Genomic DNA, 25855 nt, shown 5'->3' on the forward strand with positions numbered 1-25855 from the left:
TTGTCAAAACATTTGGTAAATAAACTGAATTTTATTAAGTTTAGTGACAACATGTTACAATGATTACATGGTACAATGACTGGTAGGCTACTGTTTGTATTGCTTAACACAAATTTAACGATTTCAATTCAATACTTGGGATTTGATTTAAATCTTGATTCAATATTGACTAATTTTGGATAAATATTAGGAAGACTACAGTAGATAGCCCACATGTTATTTTTTTCTCATGAAAAAAAAAATATCTCACATAATGCTATGTAACCATATAGAGCCCTATCAGCTGGTATTATTAAAGGTTACAAATAACTAATTAAATCAAATATAATGTGGTTTTCATTATAATAACAATTATGTAATGACACACGTAAAAAATATAATAAATATGTAAAAAAGTGCAGTGCACATATTCAGCAAAATACTCCTCTTTATCTATATGTTTTAGTCATCTAACATGCTGCTGGTCATTAAATGGTTTAAATGTAACGTTCTGTGACACAATTGTTCTCCTGTTTCATATCAAAAGTAACCTGCTCTGTCTTGTTTGACGGTCTTCGTGTCCTCTTTGCTCCGCGATTTTTCTCTGCGTGAGAAAACGGATGTGTGGCGTGAGCGTGTGAAGAGTCTCGCGCTGAATGCGTCGAGTTGGCAGCTCTGCTTTTAGAAGCGGGATGGATCCGGATAGATCGGCGGCGGCCATAGACTGTAGGCGGCGGCATTCCCCCTTCCGCCATGCTGCTTCTCCATGTGAGGACTGTTTACATTAGACTAGAAGTGCGCACCGGCCGCATGCTTATACACGTGGCGATTGTTTACATCAGAGTGCGCACGTGTTTCGCGCAGCATATACGCAGTGTTTGTTTAAGCGGTTGATGGAAAATAAGCTATAATGCGCGTTCTAAAAATCTAAATTCGGATCTATTATTTTTCACGGTATTTTGAAGTGCCCGCGATAACAATATCGTGCATATTCATTACCGCGATTTATCGCATTACCGAATACCGGCACATGTCTAGTTGGGGGTAACCAAGCGGCAACCTCCCAGTCTCTCTCTTGAAACCAACACGGAAGTGAATCAACTGGCAATTCATCAACTGGCCGCTTGAGGCTGGCTGCAAAAGTGAGTCAAATCTGCATCTCCCCCATGTTGAAATGATCTATACAGGTCTATACAGCTAATTTTGCCCTTCATGACAACTGTGAGGGGGGAATTTTTTTTGTAACTCATCCGTTTAAATTATATTAAGCCTTAAATTTCTGCATAATTAAGGGTATGTCCACTTTTGAGTGACAGGTGGATTCCTGCTGCTGTGGTCATTAGTCATCATTAGCCGTTTGTCTGCTGTCTGTTAGCCGTCACGTTAGGGTTTTTCGCCCATTTTCTTTTATCCGGGAGTGACGCACTGCCAAGATGGCGACGGTCGGCTACTTTAGGCTTCAAAAACAGTCTTCAGAAACCTACGGGTGACGTCACGGACACTACGTCCATATTTTTTTACAGTCTATGGGGGTAACGCATTACAAGTATGCATAACGCATTCAGATTACTTTTTTGATGTTACAAGTAAAGTAATGTGTTACAAGTAACATGCATTACGTAATCAGATTTTTTTTAATGTTACGGGAGTAAAGTAATGTATTACAAGTAACATGCATTACCTAATCAGATTACTTTTTGATGTTACGAGTAAAAGAACGCATTACAAGTAACATGCATTACCTAATCAGATTACTTTTTGATGTTACGAGTAAAAGAACGCATTACAAGTAACATGCATTACGTAATCAGATTTTTTTTATGTTACAAGTAATGTATTACAAGTAACATGCATTACATAATCAGATTACTTTTTGATGTTACGAGTAAAGAAACACATTTTTGCTCACCCTCAAAAAGTGACAACTTTAACATGCTATATAAAATATCTGTGGGGTATTTTGAGCTAAAACTTCACATACACACTCTGGGGACATCAGAGACTTATTTTACATCTTGTGAAAAGGGCAATATATACCACCTCTTTAAAGGACCTGTGCTAACATGAAAAAAACAATGATCATATTTTTTTTAAACTAATGTTACCAAAGAATAATAACTTCTGTAACAATTGTAGATTTTGCTCATTGTTAATATTAATTAATGCATTAACTAACATAAGCAAATGGGACCTTATTGTATTGATCTTTATAATGCTTTTGCACTTCAATCTGTTTTTAACATTTGTTTACTTTATACATTTTTGTTTTTTGCCTTATTGTATTTATATGTTCAGAGTTCCTTTTATTATAAGAAAAAAAGTTATTAAACCTTTTATAGTGACAACACTTTTTGCAACTTATTTCAATATCGTGATAATACAATATACCGTGATAAAAGCTGCTTCAGCAATTAATGTTAATTATTACTAAAAGTTTCATGGTTTGTTAGAAATATTTATTAAAAAAATTCTGTATTCTCCCGTCAGGTGTGCCAAAACATTTTGGAACCTGTAAATACATCAGATGCTATAGCAGTTTTGACACAAGTACAGTCTGTTTGTCAGGGTCTAAGCATGTGGCGGTGTAACATTTTCATGTTGTGATAATTGCTGAAGCTTTTATCACGGTATATTGTATTATCACAATATTGAAATAAGTTGCAAAAAAAAAGTTTTGTCACTTTTAAAAATGTTAAATAAAGATTATTATTATTATTATCAATATCTGTAACCAACATAAAAATGTATTTAGTATTTTTATAATAATAATATTAATAATTATTATTAATTATAATATTATTTTATTATCATGTTGTTGTTTTTATTTATTTAGACTTTTAATAATAATAATAATAATAATAAATTGTTTATTTATTAAACGCTATCTGGCAACTATATCTGTTTTGCTTACTTAAATGATTTTTTTAACTCAAATATGTGTATTTGTGTGTGCACCTGCATGCGTTTAAGCCATAGACTGTAAAAAAATAGGTTTAAGCGCAGGAAATACAACAGGATTGTTTTTTTTAAGGCAACACATCTGCTTCTAAAATTTTTTGAATAACTGTTTCTAAAGATATATCAAAGAATAACAATATTTCAGCTGTTCTTCCTGTCTATTCATGTAGCTTTAAATGCTCTTAAATAAATACTTGATCCTTCGGTTTCCAAATGTGCTTCGTTTCGGACTACTGTTTTAGGTAATGCAGCTTTTCCAATAGTAATTAAGCACAGTAATTAAACACCAGTTTACCTACATAATAATACTTATAGCTACAGTGGCAAATAGATTTGAAAAAATTCCATTGGTGTAAACTGAGATGATTTTCATCTTCCATGTCCCAGTCACCCGCTTGGTTTCCAGCAGGTACAGGCTCCAATATGGCCTGGAAGTCTGTAAGGTCTCACTCCATTTTGGTTTGTAACGCCTATTTTTCATGATCAAGTCCCCTTTTTTGTGGGACTCTTATCACGTTACAGAAGTAGAATGTAGAGTATTGTGAATGTTTAATGCTGTGTTAAAGGATAATTGTTCATTCTTTGAACAGCATAAATTGTTTGCAAAATCATTTTGATTTCAAAACTAGCTTGGAAGATTTTACTTGCATGTTTTCAACTTGTTTTTACAACTTTTACGTCTTAGTGTCTTGGGACCAGAAACATCTCTAGCGAGTCGGTATTATTCACAGTGGACTTGGTTAAAACAGAGGAAATAGATTTGAGTTTGAAATGCATCATTTACCCTCTGTCAAATGCTAGGAATGCACCCTTTGAACTGGCTGGGGCATCGTCTTGACTCTCGCTGTCCTTTTCTCTTTTTCATTCATTTTCCTCTCCAGTCTCTCTTTGTCAGAGAGCCTAGTGTTGTCAGGCAGCCAAGGCGCTCTGATATCCATTTTGCATGCTTATCAGAAAAAAAAAAACACAGTTATGAATATTCAGGGCATTCAGCAATTTCAAAGAGGGGGGAAAAAGATGGAAGGTAGCAAAGAGAGCAAGGGAGAGTGGGACAGAAATTTAGCTTTGTTCTTGTTTTAAGTGCATCAGTCATGGAGTGGAATAGCGGAGAGCTCAGAGGCAAACAGCTTACTGTAAAAGTCTGCGGCGCAGGGAGAATGGCAGCTTCAGATTAGGCATGGTCTCCGTTCGAGGGTCCCATTCTGGACTGGAGGATGTCTGGTGCCGCTGAACCCCATGACTTCAGACAGACGTGTCTCTGTGGAGAGACAGTATTACAAGAAGCTCACTTGGTACGACGACATTTATCATCACCTACTAAAGTGTCAGTCAGTCAAAACAGAACTGATCTTGTAGCGTCTATAGACTGAACACGTAATAGGCACGCGCGTGACCTCACCTTTTTCACGAATTCATGTTTTTGTAGTTTACACGGAGATGATAATGGTATCGTTTTTAAAAACTTGCACTTTAAAACCAGTTTTAAAAAGTTTGGGTTTTCAGGTCCAGAAAATGCAGTTGTAAATGAACGGCCAAAACACATAAAAAGTTTACTGTTTTTAGTTGAAAACAGTGTTGTGCCCACAAACTTTCCCTAAAACATTCATCTACATTTAAGCCTAAAATCTTGATGTTGATAAAAAAAATTATAAAAAAAAAAATATATATATATATATATATATATATATATATATACATTTTTTATTATTATTATTTATTTATTTAATATTTTTTTACATTTTTGTTAATGTTTGTTCATTTATTTATTTATTTATTTATTCATTTTTTTATTTATTTTTTATTTATAAATCAGAACAAGGACATCATGCTCTGAATGGCGGTCCAGTCTAGTTTTAAAACTAGTTTTTCATTTGTGTAGACCTGAGATAATCCTGAACTGTCAATTCAATTTGTAAAACATTTTTTTTTCATAAAAAAAAAAAATTGTAGTCAGTTATCACCATGCATATAGCTGTATGGAAAATAGCAGCTTTTGATATTTCGATGATAAGTTTTGAGCATCACAAGGGAGGATCAGTAATAGAATTTTCCATTGAATTTGCATGAATCTGAATGAGGTGCGATTCAAATGTAGACATGTGAATGAGTGATTCCTGCCTCAGCAATTTTACACCAACACTTTGTACTTGCTCCAATCTGGAAACTTAAGAATCAAAAATACAAATAATCTTCTTTGGCTCAAAAAGGGTTTATTTTATTAATGTGTATTAATGCATTACAAATGCCACATGATATTATTAAGAAAAGAACACTTATCGGAAAGGCTCGCTAGACTTTGGCGTGTCAAAGAGCTCAGCTTATTTTTGGAAGGCTTCTAATGGCGCACTTGTTGCGTCCTCATCCTACGCAGTGCACTGGACCCTGATCCTTCATTATTCTCATGCTCTTTTCCAGCTGTTTCTGAGCAACATTCCTCTGTTTACGCCCCACTCTGTAACCGTATACCCCTGAAATCTCTCTGGGAAGTCCTGTGAGGAACGCAGTGGATGTTGTTCCCCCCTCTTGTTGGTTTGTAGAGGCTGTCACTGAGTTTTCACAACCAGGGATCAGTTTTAAGACAGTGTGAATATTCAAAGTGAAGTACTGTACGTACTTCAAACGAAACCTCACAATCACTTCCTCGTGAGTTACTAACAACTCGTCAACATCCTATCATATCACGTATTAAAAGCTCCATTGAGCTTGTGGTTTAGGAAGAAAATGCTAAACATGATCTTTATCCAAAATAACCGGGAGAGGTTAAGAGGCCATGTGTGCTACAGACTGCAGTGAACTCTATCATTATCTGAAGCTTGTTATACGCACGGGCCACTTATGACACCCCGCAGGGCTCTGTTGTGCCCCGCCACACCAACAATTTGTGATGAGTCACAAACGTGCGGCACGCTGAGCTCCTACGAGAAACACCACCAGGGACGGCACAGCAGTCGGCACTGGGATACGAGCGGACAGGAAAGGAGACCACATCATAAGGGGACGCTGCTGTGACTCACCGCCTCTGGAAGCATAATGTTTATCCAATAATGTGAATGGAGTTCTCTGGGTTTTCAGATTCCTTGATCGTGTTCAAGCTGTTCGTGTGATGTTTTAGATTAACCTTAGATTAACCTTTAAATAAAGAGGGAAATTACCACTAATCATGGTATTGCCTTATTTTTTTATGGTACCACAGTGATACTAAATTGCATTTGATTTGATTTGATTTATTTACTTATTTTTGTTGCACATATATGTTTTATTTATACCATAATATTTATTTTATTTTAATTTTTTTATTAAATATACTTTTTTTATATATATCAGTTTTTTTGCACATTTATTTCCATCATGATATCACAATGTTTTGTTTTCACATTTACCATGGCAGTACCAATGTACTCTTTACTATAATGGTTTATGGATAATGGATAATTATAATAGCACATTTTATTCATTTTATTTTATTTCATTTTTATTTTAAAATCAATTTTGGGGGGTTTATATCAGTTTTCTTGCACATCAGTTTTATTTACATTATTATTTTATTTTATTGATTTTCAGTTCATATTTCAGTTACATCATAATGGCACTATTTTTTTATTTTATCGTATTAAATTAAATTAAATTAAATATGACAAAAACAACTTTTTATTATCAGAATTCGCACATGAAAGATGTATAAGTCAGGCGAATTAAACAGTCTTCACATCAGATAAACTGTAAAACTATTACATATTAAACTATACATAATATTACATATTATATAAGACGCAGAGAGGTCCTCTTCTCGACCACCATATGCGAAATACTTTAACAAAGTAATACTAGAATATTTCTTCATGTCCAGTTGGCTCGCATGCTTACCGTTTCTCCTTCCTCCTCTGTCATGTTATCTAGACAAACAGCAGCTCTCAGCATGTTAGCAGGAGAGCTTGAGGTAAATGCTATTTGTCAGCGTTCCTGCATCAGTGCCAGCATTAGAGTGGGCTCTCTCTGGTGAGTCCTGCTCAAAGGGGCCGGTGTAGCGAGGTAACGTTCTTGAACAATGTGGTGAATGGGAAAACAAAGCAGGGTCTGAAGGGAGCGTACACCTCAGAGGCTATTAACAGCACAGCTCTGCTAATTGCTAGCAAGGACTACAAAGCTTGGGAATATGCTCCAGTTCGCCAAAGGCGGTAATTTTAGAGTTTATAGTGTCTTGTAGAAGTTTTTGATGTCTTCAATATGGTGGCGTTTGCACGTGATTGAATGGTTTCACGATGGCTTCATCTGGAAGAGCAAAAAGATTAGGTTATCTTTTCTTTCTCCCTCTCGTGCCCCTGTGTTCACACTGGTCTGCCTTGATGGGTCTCTGGGGGCTTGGCGCTTTTGAGCCAAGGAGGAAATGAGTTTTTCCATGCTCCTGTGTGTTGGAACATTTATCACCACCATCACCAGGAACTGCAGCACAGGAAAAATGGTCTTGGTGTAGGGTGTGTGACCAGAACCTTGATATATAAGTACACAAGTATTCAGTCTCTCCTCTGATCACCAGTCAAATCGTAACCTTCTGTTTAACTGTGTGAACTAGCAAAGAGTACCATTTCACTTGGACCAAAGTCTGCCCATAGGCCATGCTGCAAATGAAAATGTTTTTCATCCAGAAATACAGATCTGCATCATATGTAGAGAGAGAAAACAATTTCAACATAGGCTCATTGGAAAAATGTGCCTCTACCTACATTGTTGCAAAACTCCAGAAACATACTATACATACAATTCACTGCAATATCCAGCTGAAATTTTGTGGCATGTAAAACACTAATTCTTTTCACGCAAATTATGATTACAGGGGCAGATTATCGATTAAATGAATGCTAAGTATTGTGCAAGGAACTGTGCAAAAATATGATAATATGACCTTCAAACACTTTTACCATTTATTACATTTGCATCACATAAGCATCTCCTTTTGCAGACTTTTCTGATGTAGTAAACTTGCTCTGAAGTTCACCTAGTACAGCATTGCATTTGCCAAGCGGAACGCTTGGATATGAGTCCCATGAAAAGCAGGTAATTATAAAAGAGCTCAAAGATTCCTAAAAGCAGGCTAAAATGGCTTGGTTGCATGAGCAAATGCGTTTTTATCTCACGTTTGCTAATGTTAACACTATCGGTTTGGTTTAGAATGTGTTTGAGCTTAAATCTTTTAGCGCTACTCAACTGCAGTGATACGTACAACAAACAATGTAATAAAACGGCCAGATTCACATACATCTGTTTCTGATAAAACTGAACACGCTTTTAGTGCACTTTGAAAGTGAAACATTTTGCAGGAATGATGCCACTGGCACATTTTTTTTGAGTGAGCCTGGGTAAAAAAAAAAAAATCATATTTGGATATACTCAATTGAGTCAGGGATTGAGACAAATGAAAAAGTCATTTCCACAGATATTTTGCACTGTTTGTTATTAAGTGAGCTACATCAGCATTTCTATCCGTCATTTGGTCTGTTTGGAACATGATTCATGTAATCCAGGTGTTTGACGGTGTACATTAGATGTCCCTGAACGCCACAGACGAGTCAGGAAGACATTGTGGAAACATGTTCATCAATAGAGGGGAAGTGTGTGGCATGTAGAATAACAAGAGCGCACGAGGCTCAATAGGATTGAGTCTGATCGTGCGCATTCTAAAGGGACAAATATATCTTATTTCAGGAACAATGCTAAAGTGTGGTCACGCCTGGATGACACACGGGTCAATTGTTTCATTCCAGGCGAGAATTACCTGGTTTCCAAAGGAAAGGCATCCTCTGTGGAGCTCTGGGAAAGTGATCCATTCTGCCAAGTGGCACGATCACCGCCCAAGTCGTTCCGGAGTCATGGGGGGATTCCAGCGGCATCAGCCTGGGCTATTCTTATCAGATATATTTCAGACACAAAAGGAAAGGGTGGTATGTTAATAACAATATCTTTGCCACATGCCCAAGAAAGAAACTTGTCCCTCAGAAATAGCAACTCTTCAGGAAAGGGAAATAAATACTTTGATTCTGGATTCTGGTTTGGATTAGTTTCTGAGGAGAGTCACTTAGAATGAATTGCTTCTGCTAATAGTGTGTTTGATGTTTTTTTTTGCATTGTTTTTGCACTCAGTTCACTAATGGTACACACTGCACGATTGTCAAAGTCATCGGATTGCTGTTCTTCTCACTTTTCACACAGCATTTAGTTGCACATTATTATTGACGGATCAAAAAAAAAAGGGGGTCACACATTACACATTTCAATAAGAAGGTTTCATAACCAAACACGTGAGAATTGATACAGGAGATAACGTAAGATCACGTGTGAGATAGGAGTTCTCGTGCGAGACTGGATTTTTTTCTTGTTAAAATGATGCACCGTTATCACTCACATGAACGATCAATGTACTGTACCCGACATAAAGGAAGTCAAGAAATATAGATATTATTGCAAAAACTATTTGCATAACACAAATTTCAATCTTGAGCATCAGTGGACTAACAATGAGCAATTTTATATCAGCATTTTTATCTGGGTTTCATCGTAATTCCTACATATACATTGACCAAATCAACATGAGTTATTTTACTATGAACAAATATGAATGAACAGTGAACAATAGCATTTTTATCAATTAACCTAGATTAATTAATACTGTAAAAAAAGAAAAGAAATTATAGTTAATGTATTAACTAATGTTAACAATTTTAAAGAGATAGTCATTTACTCACCCTCATGTTATTCCAAAACTGTATGATGTTATATTTTCCTCTGTGGAATATAAAATAAGTATGTTTTTGTCCATTAATCAAAATTGGACCCCACTGACTTTTCATTGTATGGACAAAAAAATGAAAGATGTCTTTCTTTGTGCTCCACAGAAAAATGAAAGGTTATACAGGTTTGCAACGACATTTAAGGTGAGTAAAATATGATAATTTTCATTTTTGTGTGACCTATTCCTTTATCTTTATTGTAAAGTGTTAAAATGTATTTATATTTAATATTTGTAAAACCTTTTGTGTACCTACCCCCAATGTGTGGAATCCCCTTGTGTTATAGTTTACTGTGCACTATCACCGTTTTTGACGTATGCTCCACAGCCGCTGCCAGAACAAGCGCACAAGTTAATGGCTCGTAACACGTGCTTATCCTGACCATCAGCTCAACAAAAGCCATAATTATCTGCAAAATAAACTCAATCCCATGATTGTTAGACAAATAATGCATTAAATTGTTCTAGATAAACTTTACTCTGTTGTAGAAAAGCCAGAATCTTCTGATTCAGTCATACCATTATAATATGGACCAATATAGGGATGAGTCATGATGGTTGAGTATTCGATTAGTTGTAAATCATTAAGCCAGTCTTCAGTCTCACATGATCCTTCGGAAATCATTCTAATGGGCTGATTTGGTGCTCATGAAACATTCCTTAATATCATCAATGTTGAAAACAGTTGCTGCTTAATATTTTTGTGAAAACCATGATGCATTTTTTTCGTGATTCTTTGACGAATAGTGTTTGATGTAAACCCCCCCCCTAGGAAAACCTTCAGGAAGCCCACCGACTAGTTAATTTTGAGAACATGTAGTGCTGATGCTCTAGACCTGTAGGAGTTTCCTTCCATTCTGACTTAATTTGGAAAAATAGCAGGTATAGCAGATTATGCATTGTAATATGATCTTTGTTTCTCTTGAAGGCAAATGAAATCAGGTCCTCTATAAAAACTTCCCTGAGTGTTTCCTTTCTTTATGACTCAGCATTGTCTGACCCATGGGATTAACTTTATATAGGCCCAGACATTATTTTTGGCATTTTCTCGGTCTCCTCCTTCTCCTCCTCCCATGCAGACTGGAACTCCTCCAGGAAGGCCGAAAGAAGCCTGGCACTTGCTTGCAGCTTGCAGCCAGACCTGGGCAGCTGGGATCTGGAGGGAGTTCCCTGCAGTTTCTGAGCTCTCTGGCACCGCTCACACCCCCTACATCAAGCCCGAACCACGCACCCCGCCTCCTCCCGCTCCACCTTCTTCTGCGCAACACAATACAGAAGAGCTCTGTGCTTCTGTACACCCACACCATACCCTGCTGCACACACAGCAAGCGAGTCTCTCGAATAAACCCGATTCAAAAACTGGTGAAAAAGTGCAGCAGGCGCCCCTCGGTTGCCGACTCGACTCTGTGTGGCACTTGACACAGCCACTCTCACATAAGCTGCCTATTATTTGTTGTTAGTAGCGAGACTCTTCAACACACTTCAAGGTCTATTCATCTGCAGAATAAGAGTACTGTACTGGGTATCAGCACAGCGGAAACGGTCCCCCCTTTGCCCTTTGAATATGACTACCATGCGAGATATAGCACTGAACTGGAGCTGTTTCTTCAGCTGGAATCCATAGCAGTTTCTTTCCCTCAGGAGCGTCACGGCACCTGCAAGAAACCTCAAGAGTTTTGGCTACACAGGTAATGCGCCGCTAGCCCCGCCTACCTGCTGAAAGGCGGCCCGCTAAAACCCTCCCAAACAGTTGTCTGGGGTTCTCAGCCGCCAAAAAAGCAGTAAAAAAGGAATTCCTTCCTAATGGTCCATGAAAGCAGTGATTCACCACTTATTATTGTTCAAGCCCTGGAGAATCTTTCCATATTACCTCAGTATTGTAACCTTCAGAAAACCTATCCGTCACACTCTAGGGTTTATTTTCACGTTGCGCCCCCCTCGTCCCGCTGTTCTGACTTGCTTGGGCAGATCTGCAGAATACAGTCGAGTAATCAATGGCCCAGAAAGCCCTTCCAGCTGGACACTTGTCATCCATGATGGAGGAAAACCATGACAACCGACCGCTTCTAAAGGACCGCTGGCGTTAGGGAGGTCAGTGCCCTGCCACGAACCCCCTCGCGAGTAAACAGACTTGATGGGGCGGGACTCTCAGAATTGGACTGCGTTCTTTTCAATAATTATATTCATTGTTCTCCAGCCACTGTGAGTTATGGTCGCAAGCTGTTTGGTAGGCCCCTGTCTGTCTGCCACCCCCTACGCTACCAGTGCTAGTGCTTCACCCTCATGGGTATCTGCTTGTGCCAGAGCTGAGATGCCAGCTTGGTGACCCTGATGCCCTGAAACTGATGTGCCTGTCAGTGTAGATGTCTGTCTGTCTGTCTGTCGTTCTATCTATCTATCCATCTATCGTTCCATATACCGTTCCATCTATCCATCGTTCCTTCTATCCATTGTTCCATCTATCCATCTATCGTTATATCTATCATATTCTATCGTTCTGTCATTCTACCTTCTAGGCTTTTTAAACTGTATAACTATTTTTTTTTACAAACTTTGCTTTTCTAGTTAAAATTACCATTTTATGACTTTTTGGATCAAAACATCTGCTAAATGAATACATTAAAAAAGGCATGTTCAATTCTGAAATTCAAAATCTTCAAGTAACCTACAGTATTATAAATCCACCATGTTGTCATTGGAAATGTTGCTGTTCCCTGCCTTTTCTGGCTACTGTTTTATGAATACTTCATATTCCAACTTTTCCAATACTATATACTATGTAAATAAACGTATTTGGATGCAAGGAAAAATGTTGATGTTGTTAGGGCGATGCTTTATATATAGGACTACAGGTTTTGCTGGTTTGATATTGAGGTTTCTTCATGTCGCATCACCACACACGAAGACACATGCCTTCAACGTTAATACTTTAAAATGAAGAATTAGCAGAGACTGCTTTCTGGCATTAGTGCATTTTACTGTACTGTATTTTATTGAACTTCTTTGACTTTATCGAACAAGAGACTCCCGCAAGTGGGGCCTCTTGGGCAGACTCACTGATATGGAATGCAACATAAGAGCCATTCAGAACGAGTGAGCACACAAAAAAGGAAGTCTTACGAGGGAGATCCTCACTCTCTGTTTTTTTTTTTGTGTTTCGCTTCCATTTTTAATCTTGTCCAGAAGCTTCTTCACATTATGGCTGCAGGAGCTGATCTCTGCCAAACAAGCGTGGGAACTGACCCGGCCCATCCAGAACAGCCTCATCTGCAGCCTGTAATGATTGAACCTCAATGACATCATACACGTTTCGGAGCAGGGCTCTGGTAACTGCGCTGTACGCCTCATCCAAATACCAGTGGCTGAACGGAACACACACGCCGAGCTGAGCAATGCAAGTCAGATGGTCTGCGTTTTCTTTCTTCCTTTCCCCCCCTCCTGACTCAAGCGTAAGCGGCTGTCGGGATTTAGAGAGAAAAAGATCCGAGGGGCCTCCGCGAGGTTCGGCCCGACTGTAAATGTCGGAAAGCGAACGCAGGCCTTCGTAACAAAGTGGAATCTGATATAATTTACCCCAGGCTGGGGTGTTTGATCTTCACCTACTTCAGGGTGCTTGTCAGAGCCGTGGAGGGGGGACTGGTGCTGCTTATAGGCCAAAAAGTCAGCGTTTATAATCTGACGTCATGTGTGTTGAAAAGTATTTTCATGTGTGGGTTGACATTTTGAAAATTGTGGATTGTATGCGAGCATTGCTGCTGTTTTCTTTTCATGCTTCCTGCATAAATGCAGACATATTTAGTTACCTCCAAGGACTCCTGTAATGTAAAACACTGCCTTCGCTTCATTCCTCATCGGCCAATCTAGGCATCTTGAATGTTTGCATAGTTCATAGCCTTTGCTGTACAAAGATCTATACATCTTCAAACGGACCGTATAGAATAATTTAGTTTCTCATACGCTAAGAAAACGCATACACAAGAAGATTTCTACATTTATTTTAGCACTGATCTTTGCTTAGAGTAGCTTATTAGCTTATCGGTTTGTGCACAAGACTTCAATTCAATCTGTTCATCATATAAAGTGATCGTGTCTCTTCAGAAAATTTGGGCTAAGCCGCTTAATTCATATGCATTCGTTTTTTTACGATCTCTTTATGAACTTTTTTGTAAGCATCAAAGTGGTAGTTGCATAGCTGTCAATGGAAGGACTGAAATCGCTCAGATTTCATTAAAAATATCTTCATTTGTGTTCAGAATATGAACGAAAGTCTTACGGGTTTTATAACAACATGAGGGTGAGAAAATTATGACAGAATGTTCTTTTTTGGGCGAACCATCCCTTTAACAATCTAGCCATGCCATCATCATCATCATCTCTCTCCCAACAATACCCTAGCTAGAGTAATGTGTGTATATAAACACATATGCCTAGTTCTGTCATGAAACACTAGATGGCGCAGGCTGATGTGTCCATAATGCAAGCTGATTGGTTCATGTTGCATCTGCAGCCAATGAACTTGCTGCTCACCATTCAGTATAGCAGTTTGCAGCACGCTTTCAGAATTCATAACCCTCCACCTTCCCCAGCTCCACCTGTATACATCTGCTATGGGTAATTGATGTATGCTATTTGTGCAGCAGCAGTATGTCTTAAATACTCACTGCAGCGTATTGGCGTATGTATTGTGTATATATATATATATATGTATATATATATATATATATATATATATATATATATATATATATGTATGTATATACTGTATGTACATGTATATGTATGTATATGTATGTATAAATATACATTAGTTAAACAATTTTTAGAGTTTGGTTTTGGAAAGTTGTACAGTAGCTTCAGCATCTGCCCTTTAATGGTAGCAGTCATGTTAGTTTTCTTCCTTTTAAAGAGCGTTTGAAGTCTCAGCTCTGTAATCCTTCGATGACCACCACTCCTATAGTTAGCACACAAGGACATGTGTGAATTTAACTGCAGCTCAGAGTTCTGGAGCACAGAGTTTGTCTGTCTTGGGCCCATCAGAGACTATATGAAACAATTCCACATTTATAACGCTTTACATATGACATTCGAATACCCCATTATCTGGTACAGGAAATTCCCGAAGCATATGATAATTACAATAATTTGGAGCTTATGGCTCTTGTTGTCTTCCCATGCTGCTTCGTCTCTAGTGGATCTGAAGCCTCAGTGAACCACAGTGCCGATCTGCTTTGTGGCGGCTGCATTTTAAGTACATTCAAATTACAGGTCTATGGGCAATAGGATGAGCTAAAAACATGCACAGTGCAGATATAGAAGCATGAGGGAACCAAAATATGATATTAAAAAGACGCAAAATATTTGATGCACACATTGGGCCTGCTGCGCTTTTTGTTGACACCTCAAGTTTCAAATGTGGTAAAACTCTTGTCAAGTTAGTCCTTAATAGTTGTATTATTTTAAGGCCTTTCCATTTAAAATGTTAATTTAGTGTTGTTAATTATGAAAAAAAAAAACCGTATAAAAAAAACACCACTTCAGCACAATTTATGTATAAAATGTACAAAAAAAATGCTGAAAAAAAAGTTGGTGTAGAAACAATTTTCACTCAGAAATTGCTAAATAAAATTGAAAAACAAGTAAGAAAAAGTATTTTCTTGTAAAACATATTGCAATAATCTTTGGTTTTATTTACATCTTTGAAAAATAAACGTACAGTGTATATCCTTGTTAAGCCCAAAGTATACTTTGGTTTCGTACACTAGGGTAGCCTACATGTACAGCACAATATTTCATCATCAGCATTGTATACTTTGAAAGGCTATGTGACGCATAGCCTATACTTTGTACTTGAACAGAATAGAAATGCACGCAGTACTAGATTTTATATTGATATGGTGTCTTAAAATGTTCAATAATAAAATGCAAACTTGTTATTTTGCAGGAATGCCGTATAAGAAAATGAAAAATAGACACTGCAGCGGAGTGTCTGTTTTGCATTAAGGAGAAAATCTTAAAACAAATTTCTCTGCAACTTATTAACAGTTTTCACGTGCCAAATAAAATTTGCTGTTTCTGTTCATAAAGTGACAAAGGCAGCCAAATGAGTTGTTGATGCCAGAGCGAACCACCTTTGAAGGCTTCTCCCATGGCTGAAATACCTCTGTATCACATTACAGCCTGTCAGAAACGGGACTAGTGAAGCCTGTGAATTCAGATAATAGTCCTCAGAAAAATCGGAAAGGTCAATCACGGTTAGGTGCGGACATTAGTATTTTAATTTGGTTCATTATTTAGGTTCTTTTTCGTGAATCAAAAACATACAGCGTTAATAACGTAGTCCGATTCCAGAACAAATTACTCAAATTATATGGCTCTTTGTTTATTAAATCAAAAACATTAATTCATCAACACAACCAGTGTAGTCCAACTCCCAACCGTATGACTCTTTTGAGCCAGTTCATTTAGTGGATCAAATTATGAATTCTTAAACTTCAATCAGTGTAATTACTGACTGGTTGTTCATATGACAATGCATAGTTAAAGATACACATTTTGGGGGTTTTTTTGTCGGTAGAAATATAATACCAGATATTTTGTTTATTTTGTTGTTAAGTATTTAGTTAAGGACAATTATTGGATTTGCATTCATGCCACCTTTACAAATCCATTAAACCTTTCTGTGTAAACACACCTTTTACAATAATTGTTTTATTTATTAATGTATTATTTATAAAATACTTTATTATTATATTGATTATTTAGGTCACACTTTAGATTAGGGTCCAATTCTCACTGTTAACTAAATATAACTACGACTTTTGACTCAAACTCCTGATTGCTTTTTAATAGTTAGTAGGTAGTTGCCAAGTTTAGAATCAGAAACATCTTTCTGATTCTGATTTAGGTATTGTATTAAGGAATGTAGAATATGGTCATGATTGATAGATTGCACATGATTGCATGTCTGAAAGATGTGGATCGATGCTTGCATGAATTAACAGACCAGTTTGATTGAGTCAAGACCTGGTCTGCCTTAAAATACTATCTCTATTACTTCCACACACTCCTGCACGTATACACACGTAGTCCACCACTTACTAGTTTAAATAAAGCCAGATTATTATCAGCAGTTAGAGAATGGCTGTTTTTGTTGAGTGTGGATCCATTTACTAAGTCAATCTGTTAAAGTTGTCCTGCGAGGAAGCCTTCACAAACCACAATTTATTTTCCTTGCTAGTTACTAATTGACCGGACCCTCTGTAGCCTGTTGATCGGGATGCATGGGAGTCATATGTGACTATGGCAGTTGATATGGGCTCCATTTGCAACCTATTAACGTGCGGCCAATGCACGCAAAGCACACGAAGCGTGCGCGTCTTGAACGAATAAGACCTGACAGAACGCTTGCGTTCTCACTATCACCAGTTAAAATGTGGTTCCCTTTGTGTCGATGACAGGGACAAATGCAGGGATGAGGTTTTTCCTCGCTGTGGCTGAGGACTTTGAACTAATACAATTTCCTGCTATGACTATTATATATTTTCAGAGACTGGTAATTCTTACCGTACCACCACACAGAAGCATATCCCACAACGCAATTCAGATGCTCCACTTCAGAGCGCGATGTAAGGTTTGTGAACTGTGTTTAACCTCAGGATGAGTAACGAAATTGCTCCAAGCGAGTATATTCCAGAGCATTAATTGGACTAGTGGAGGTGAAAGGTCACACAAGAAGGATTGAAGTTCTCACAAGACTGGTTTATTTTATTTCTAAGTAGTGTTTTTGTTGTGCCATAGGCAAAAATGATGTCAGTCCAGCCCAGGGTATTTACTTTTCGGGAGTCAGAGCTAAGATTGATTAGTTTAGCGTTGTGTAACCAGGCACAATGAAAGAGAGGGTGACACTGTAAGGCCCGGTGTGTTTTTCTTGTGGGAAACCTTTGTCCTTCTGAAGGTGCGCCAGACTTTCAGCTGAGCCTGTGGAAAAGTACGAAAGGGCCAAGAGTAGTAGGACACAGAGAGGATGCACTTTGCCCTAGATGTTTGTACAAACTGCAGTCATCCACTGGGAGTCAGCCTAATGTTTAATGAAAGCTTCTTGTGTGTCAGTGTGCACAGGTGAGTTAAGGTGTTGGTGACCAAAATCCTCTGATAACTCACTGTGGTTTAAGGTAACATTTTATTTCGATAGTCCACTTTAGACATTCTACTAATTATAAGTAACTTTGAAACTACATTTCAATGGCCAGTCACTAGAGAGTAGACTGTCTGCTACTTTATTTTGATGGTCCCCCAACAGGCATTCTTCTGACTATTAGAGTTGTCAAAAAGTACCGACTTCGGTACCAAGTCGGTACTGAAATGAAAAAAATATGACGCTTTGAGCACTGTTGAGCGCAATCGTAAACACCTCTGATTGCCCATTTAACTCACGCGCTCTTCGGATATGACTGTTATTGGCTGCAATGATCAGCGCTTCAAAAATATGTTGTAAATATACATCAGTGATGCTCTTCACCGAGCGCTTACACAGATACAGACGGGAGCGTTTGAAAGCAGGCGTCTATCAGCAAACTGCTCCTGCTCCCGTTTTTTAAAACACATTCCAACACTTCCGTGTGCTCTCAAACGCTCCCGTGCGTTGATCATCGTAGCCAATCACAGACATATCCGATAAGCGGATGAGTACAATGAACACAATGGCCAATCAGAGGTGTTTACGATTCCGCTCAACAGCGTTCAAAGCGTCACAATTTTAAAATTTCAGTATCGACTTGGTACCGAAGTCAGTATTTTTTGTACAACTCTACTGACTATAAGTAACTTGTAACATGTAACGTATTCTACCAACCCGAACCCTTGTCCTAACCCTAAACTAACAGTCTACTAATACTCTAATGAATTCTTTACTTACCCTCATGTCATTCCAAACCTGTATGACTTATTTTTTTAGTATAGCACAAATACAGGCATTTTAATGACTGTGCTGGTTGCTATTTTCCATGAAACTAGTCAAGGGATTTCAACTTCAAAAATGACACAAAAGCACCATCTAGAACCAATCTTTCTTTTCAGTCAGATGTTTTCATTGAATTAGTCAATCCAGTTCTCAAACCCATCCTGAATGATTAATTTATGAATCAAGTTTAACTCAATGATCTAGTCTCAGAGGGGCAGATTTTAATTTTCACTTTAAATTACGGTTATAGGACTTCAGAAGACCTGTTATAAAGCACACAAGTCATATGTACCACTTTTATGGTATTTTAATGTTGCCTTTGTTTCCTTTTTGAAGCTTGAAAGCCTTAAAGGTGCAGTCTGTAAGAATACAGTCTGTAGTTTCAATCTAGTGGTCGAAATCGGTACTGCAGTCCAATTCAAAATATCAGAGATCGTTGTTTCTACCGCTCCCGCTCCCTCCTCCTCTGACTCAACAGCGCTGACACGGGTTGCCAGTTTGAGCACATGCAACAGGAACGAGTGCAATGGACAATGAAAATTGGCAACATGCAGTATCACAGACCAAAACAAAACAAACATTCCAGCCTGGAAACGCACCTTTCAAAGTAAAATAACTGGCTGTAGAAGTGTTTTTCAGAGAAACGAGTATGTGAACTTAGCATGTTTCCTCATATTATGCAAACATATTATGGTATTTTTATGCTTTAGTAGAGTGAAAAAGTTACATACAGCACCTTTAAGGTGTGGTCACATTTACCATTGCTCAGCAAAATTTCACAAAGGTAAATCTAGTCATTCCAATGGGAACGCATGTTTCATGTGAGAGTGAAAATGTTTGCCATGCAGATTTCACTCCTCAAGTTCGAAGTTGTTAATGTGAATTCTCCACGCTGACCAACAGAATGTTGCTTGGTTTGCAGCAGTGCATATATCTCTACTCTATTGACAATGGACCTTTTTTGCAATTTTTTTCAAAGAACCTTTCGTATTTAAATGACATTTCCCTCTTGGTTTTGATTAAATTCAGGTTAATCATTGAGTAAATGAACTAACCTTTTAACACTTTACATAATCAGCCATCATAATTTTTTTATATATTTTTTTTTTTAAGTGACTGTTAATAAAAAAGACATTGACTTCTCTTGCTCATAAAGCCTAGTCAAACTCTTATTTTAATAGCCTGCCTCACCCAAGTTTATTTCACACTTATTGACCTCAAAAGTTGCAATTCTCTTGATCCGTCCCACCCGAGCAAGGACAGCTCGGCCCAGCAGATGTTATGGATCTGGAAGCCATAGCTTTGCCAGTTGCGTGCCAACCTCCCTGGCCATGCCACCAAAATGGGCATTTGGGGTACGTCTGGCACCAGAGCCTAGTTCTGGCTGATTTTTCAAATTCAAAGTCTCATTAAATAATTATTTTAAACCACTTCCCTCCCTGTCCCATCCCTCCTGTTACCCGGGTGCATGCAAATAGGGCCGGAGGTATGTGCTAGTTATCTCCTCGCTGGAGACGTGCCCTTGTTGCTTCATATAGCTCAGCTCTAAAGCACCAGCCATTGATAAGGCTAATGTCTCTGATAGCCACTGCGCTTTCAAGTCACCCGCACAAAACAGCCGGCATCCTTTCATGTTGTTTTCCCAAGCCAAGGACAGACAAGCCTCCCCGCTGGCCTGAACTGGCTAATCAGTAATCGCTAACTTGTTGAGTCCAGCACAGTCTCAGATGAGCTGATTCTCTCGTTTTCTCTCTATCTTTCACTCTCACTCCTTTACTTCATTTTTGCTATTTAGGGTACTTTGTTGAACAGTGTGGCGAGTTTAAAAGAGAAAAATGTTGTTAGCAATTCTTAAAGGAAGAGTTTCGTCCGCTTTTCTTGTCCACATCTTTGCTTCTGCCACCTGCCCCGTCTCCCACCCCTCCTTCCTCTCATTTTTTCCATCTCTTCTACCATCTCTTCCATTTTATTTGGTCTCTCCGGTCCAGCCATATAGCAACTGTTGGTCTCTGAAGATGAGGGTCAGCGGGACGCAGGGATGAGCATCACACAGCAGACACATGGTGCTAAATTAAAACATTAGTACCACTTTATGACTTTATTTAACGTACGCCAAAGAAAACTGATTACACGTCTGCTTCGCAACAATAGGGGAGTTGTCTGTGCGGTCTGGATTTCTTTTTTGATTTGAGGGTTTTATCCATTTCAGAAATGGACTTGATGAACCCTGCAGTGTCAAGCTGTGCACTGTGCCATACTGCCATTAAATCGCTCCTCAAATCAGCTGGCGGATTTTCTTGATGATAGTCCTGGGTGTTCATGATTTATCCAGTTGCCGGGTGGAAAACCCAGTTACAGACAACATCTGCATCAGAATCCCACCCACAGTTATGGTCAGATTTTCATATGGTTTGTCCAGACTAAAGTCTAATGTACTCATCCAAGTCAACACACTGATAATGACCAAGAGACTTTCCCATATACATTATATCACTGAGGTTAAGTGTTTGTACTGTAGTGCTTTCAACTTGTTAGTTTAAAAAATATATAAATTACATTCTCTTATCCTACCTTAATATGCAGAGAAAAGCCAGTCATAGAAAAAGGTGTAAATGGTGTCTGAGGTGCATCTATCTATCTATCTATCTATCTATCTATCTATCTATCTATCTATCTATCTATCTATCTATCTATCTATCTATCTATCTATCTATCTATCTATCTATCTATCTATCTATCTATCTATCTATCTATCTATCTATCTATCTATCTATCGTTCTATCGTTCTATCTATCGTTCTATCGTTCTATCTATCGTTCTATCTATCGTTCTATCTATCGTTCTATCGTTCTATCTATCTATCTATCTATCTATCGTTCTATCTATCTATCTATCGTTCTATCTATCTATCTATCGTTCTATCTATCTATCTATCTATCTATCTATCTATCTATCTATCTATCTATCTATCTATCTATCGTTCTATCTATCTATCTATCGTTCTATCTATCTATCTATCTATCTATCTATCTATCTATCTATCTATCGTTCTATCTATCGTTCTATCTATCTATCTATCGTTCTATCGTTCTATCGTTCTATCTATCTATCTATCGTTCTATCTATCTATCTATCTATCGTTCTATCTATCGTTCTATCTATCTATCTATCGTTCTATCTATCTATCTATCTATCGTTCTATCTATCTATCTATCTATCGTTCTATCTATCTATCTATCTATCGTTCTATCTATCGTTCTATCTATCTATCTATCGTTCTATCGTTCTATCGTTCTATCTATCTATCTATCGTTCTATCTATCTATCTATCTATCGTTCTATCTATCGTTCTATCTATCTATCTATCGTTCTATCTATCTATCTATCTATCGTTCTATCTATCTATCTATCTATCGTTCTATCTATCTATCTATCTATCGTTCTATCTATCGTTCTATCTATCTATCTATCGTTCTATCGTTCTATCGTTCTATCTATCTATCTATCGTTCTATCTATCTATCTATCTATCGTTCTATCTATCTATCTATCGTTCTATCTATCTATCTATCTATCGTTCTATCTATCTATCTATCGTTCTATCTATCTATCGTTCTATCATTCTGTCTATCGTTCTATCGATCGTTCTATCGTTCTATCTATCGTTCTATCTATCTATCGTTCTATCTATCTATCTATCGTTCTATCTATCTATCTATCTATCGTTCTATCTATCTATCGTTCTATCATTCTGTCTATCGTTCTATCGATCGTTCTATCTATCTATCTATCGTTCTATCTATCTATCTATCGTTCTATCTATCTATCTATCTATCGTTCTATCTATCTATCTATCGTTCTATCTATCTATCGTTCTATCATTCTGTCTATCGTTCTATCGATCGTTCTATCTATCTATCGATCGTTCTATCTATTGTTTTATCATTCTATAAAGAATGATGAGCCATATAAAGATTTAGACATATAAAGATTCAATTGTTTCTTTTGTGTCAAGTAATTTTAAAAGAGAATCTAAGACAAAATTGACATGTAAATCATTATACATTACTGAAAACTCCATAAAAGGGGTAGTTCACCAAAAACTTTCATGATTAACTCACTTTTCTTTATTCTGTGTAATACAAAAAATAAAATAAAATAAAGATATTTTGAATGTTTTTGTCCTTGTAATGAATATCAGTGAGAGCCAAAACAACATTGATTGGACCCAATGACTTTCATTGTATGGACAAAAAAATGATAAAAAAATCTATATTTTCAAAATATCTTCTTTTATGTACCACAAAAGAAAGAAAGTCATTCGAGTTTGGAATGAGATGATGGTGAGTAAATGATTTTCATTTTTCTTGGACCTATCCCTTTAAATCTCCTGAAAATGTGAACTCTGAGCAATAACATTTTCCTCTGGGTAGTCAAACACATTGATGTCATTGTTGTAGTTCTGATGCAACATAAACCTGTTGATGTGTGTGACAGAAAGCAGTGTTGAGGGGTTCGGTGTGTTTGCAGTACATGACCTATGCAAACCAGCATTTCTCTCTCATTTTCTGTTTTAATATAAAAATAAATTGACCCACATGTGGGACCCACCCCTTCTGGGATCAGAGGTCATGGAGCTGGTTTGCTGTTTGTAGTGCTTGCCAGCAGCAAACTGCAAATCAGTAACCCCAGGGCAAAGGGCAAATATGACAGCTCTTAAACTGATGGGGGAAAATGACATGCGGAAGATTCTGCGTTTTAGGGCTTGGCACTCATTGCCATTAATATGAAAATCCTATTTTTGGCCTCAGATCTGTCCAGCAACTTTCACCCTGACTGTATGATTTTAACCGTACATGATTACTGTGTTTGTTTTCCAAACCTGAATGGTTATTTTTAGGTATTTCAAGGATTGACGCCTCTTGTTTGATTCGGAGCGGTAATCTTTATACTTATCACACAAAAATGTATTTAATTAACCTGTCACCTTCACATTTTACCATTTTACAAACTACAGGTGTTCAGATTATGCACCGGGTCAGTCCCAGATCTCACCTGAATTACATCAAAGCTTTAAAAGTCTTTAAAAACTGTTTCAGATTCATGGCGTTATCTTGAAGAGGAAACTTTGAAGATAAAAGGGATTGGTTCTGACCAAATATAGAGCAGAAACCTCTTTTGTCACTTAGCCTATACTTTCAATGAAAATGTCATATTAATTCTAATTATACTAATTCCATATTGAATAACAGTTTTGGGGAATGTTACTTCTGAAAATAATGTGTTACTTAGTTTCTAAATTAAAGCATTCATTTCTTTCAGTCAAATTTTTTTTACCCACCCCTAAACGTTTGAACATTAGTGTATAAATCCACAAGCACAACCAATGGGGAAAAAATACCTGTTTTTGACAGATTATTTATTTGGTTGAAAACATCTGTGGATTGAAACACACACAGATCGACCTGTTGACTTCTAAAGGTCAGTTTTTGCCACCTTTGCAAGAGTTTCCACACTCTCTGCCATCAGGTTTATGGTTTCATTTTATGGTTTCTGAAAATATGCCACAGTTTTCTTTCTCTAGCCTCTGGAATTCTTTATCTAGTCATCAGGAAGTTGTGTTACCAGGGTTCATTCATTCACAGCTCATGTGATGTGTTTAAGGAAATGACTTGAGCATTGAAACATTGTATTATCTCATTTTTACCCCATGTGACATTCCTTATAGAACTGACCACAGCAAAACATCACAACACACATTTCCTAATGTACAGTTGTAATCAAAATTATTCAACCCCCATTGCGAATCAGGTTTATTGGCAAAATGTACAGACTTTCAGCTGTTTGCAATGAACAAATCAAACAAAAGTAATTGAAATGACTCAACACAACAAATGTTTCAAGTGGTTTCCCCAAATTCAACTTTATTGAATCTAAATTAAAAATGTAGTGCCTTCGCTATCTTTTTGTATCATGTTCCTTGTTTGTGAAGGGTGACGATATCTTCTCTTAACCTTTTGGACCATTCTTTTAACTTAAATTTGCCATATTTCTAACATGCAGTCAAACACAACACTCTACAAACCTAGCCAGTTCAGGTATTCATGTGTTCTAGCTCAAGCACACCTGTTGTAACTAATGACGCCCTTGATTATTTGCATCAGGTGTGCTTGAGACAACACCTGTTTTGCAGATTTGTACTGTTGTGAGGGATTTCATTCGGGGGGGTGGAATAATTTTGAGACTGCAGAGGTTATTAAAAGTTGCATTTTCAGTTGAATTTGGGGAAACCACTTGAAACATTGTGTTGAGCTATTTCAATTACTTTTGTTTGATTTTATCATTGCAAGCAGTTAAAAGTCTGTACATTTTGCCAATAAATCTGATTTGCAATGGGGGTTGAATCATTTTGATTACAACTATAGCTGGCAACACATATGGCTGAATTCAGAAGAGCATAATACCAGTTTGCTATTTTGTTTTGCTAATTTGTTCCCTTTTCTTGATAGCTTACATGCAGGCGACTCTATATATGGCAACCTCTGTTTCTCTTCAGTGACTTCACATGCAATTTGTCACTTTTATGAATTCATTCCATTCGAGAATTGTGCGAAAAGAGTTTTGTGGTTGAGATTTCAAAACATCCCCCGCTCACATGGACCCCCACTGAATCAAAAGAATTCATCATTATCTCTAATTCATTTCATCAGTGCTTGAAAATATCCTACTGAGATTTGACCAAGAATGGAATAAATAATGATTGGGTGAGTGTTTAGAGGTAGTCTTGGCTTTTTAATATGTAATGGGCTCCTTTAAGCATCCGTATCCCTGAGGTTCCTCCCCAAATCATGATGGAAGAGCTGGCAACGGCTCTGAAGCGGAGCTCTTATAGTCATCAAGTGATTTTCAACACTTCCTTCAAGCTCCAGTGCATTGCACAACAAAAACCAAAACACAGACTCTGGCCAATTCCTAGACGCGTTCCAAAAAGAGCATCCTAAGGAAAAAGTGGAATGGAACTAATTTAGAGCGGAGGAAGTCATGGTTTTGGTCATGGCTTTTAATGGAGACGTGCTCTAGGAAGTGCTATTTTCTACCCAATTGCATTGCGTTGGGATATTACTCCCTAAATAAGGAATAAGTGGCTCCAAGAAAATTTATTTTTTCTATTTGATTGAA

The 25855-nt window shown here is 37.5% G+C and overlaps 1 protein-coding gene and 1 long non-coding RNA gene across 7 annotated transcripts in view; one reads left to right on the forward strand and one right to left on the reverse strand.

The window, feature by feature from the left end:
• Positions 1 to 25855, forward strand: part of LOC309490294 (uncharacterized protein) — a 142155-nt gene that overhangs the window by 58597 nt on the left and 57703 nt on the right. For 5 of the 6 annotated variants that reach the window (XM_082159383.1, XM_082159381.1, XM_082159380.1 and 2 more), the window contains exon 2: positions 9825 to 9863. The exons of the other annotated variant lie outside the window; for it this stretch is intronic. In XM_082159383.1, coding sequence (XP_082015509.1) covers positions 9825 to 9863 — 39 coding nt within the window. The remainder of the gene's footprint in view (positions 1 to 9824; positions 9864 to 25855) is intronic. 6 annotated transcript variants of the gene reach the window in all.
• The window catches only part of LOC309490298, a 53153-nt gene that overhangs the window by 17890 nt on the left and 9408 nt on the right, over positions 1 to 25855 (reverse strand). The window lies entirely within an intron of this gene.

Source organism: Leuciscus leuciscus (assembly GCF_965113295.1).
Source record: "Leuciscus leuciscus genome assembly, chromosome: 25".
Classification (NCBI taxonomy): Eukaryota; Metazoa; Chordata; class Actinopteri; order Cypriniformes; family Leuciscidae; genus Leuciscus; species Leuciscus leuciscus.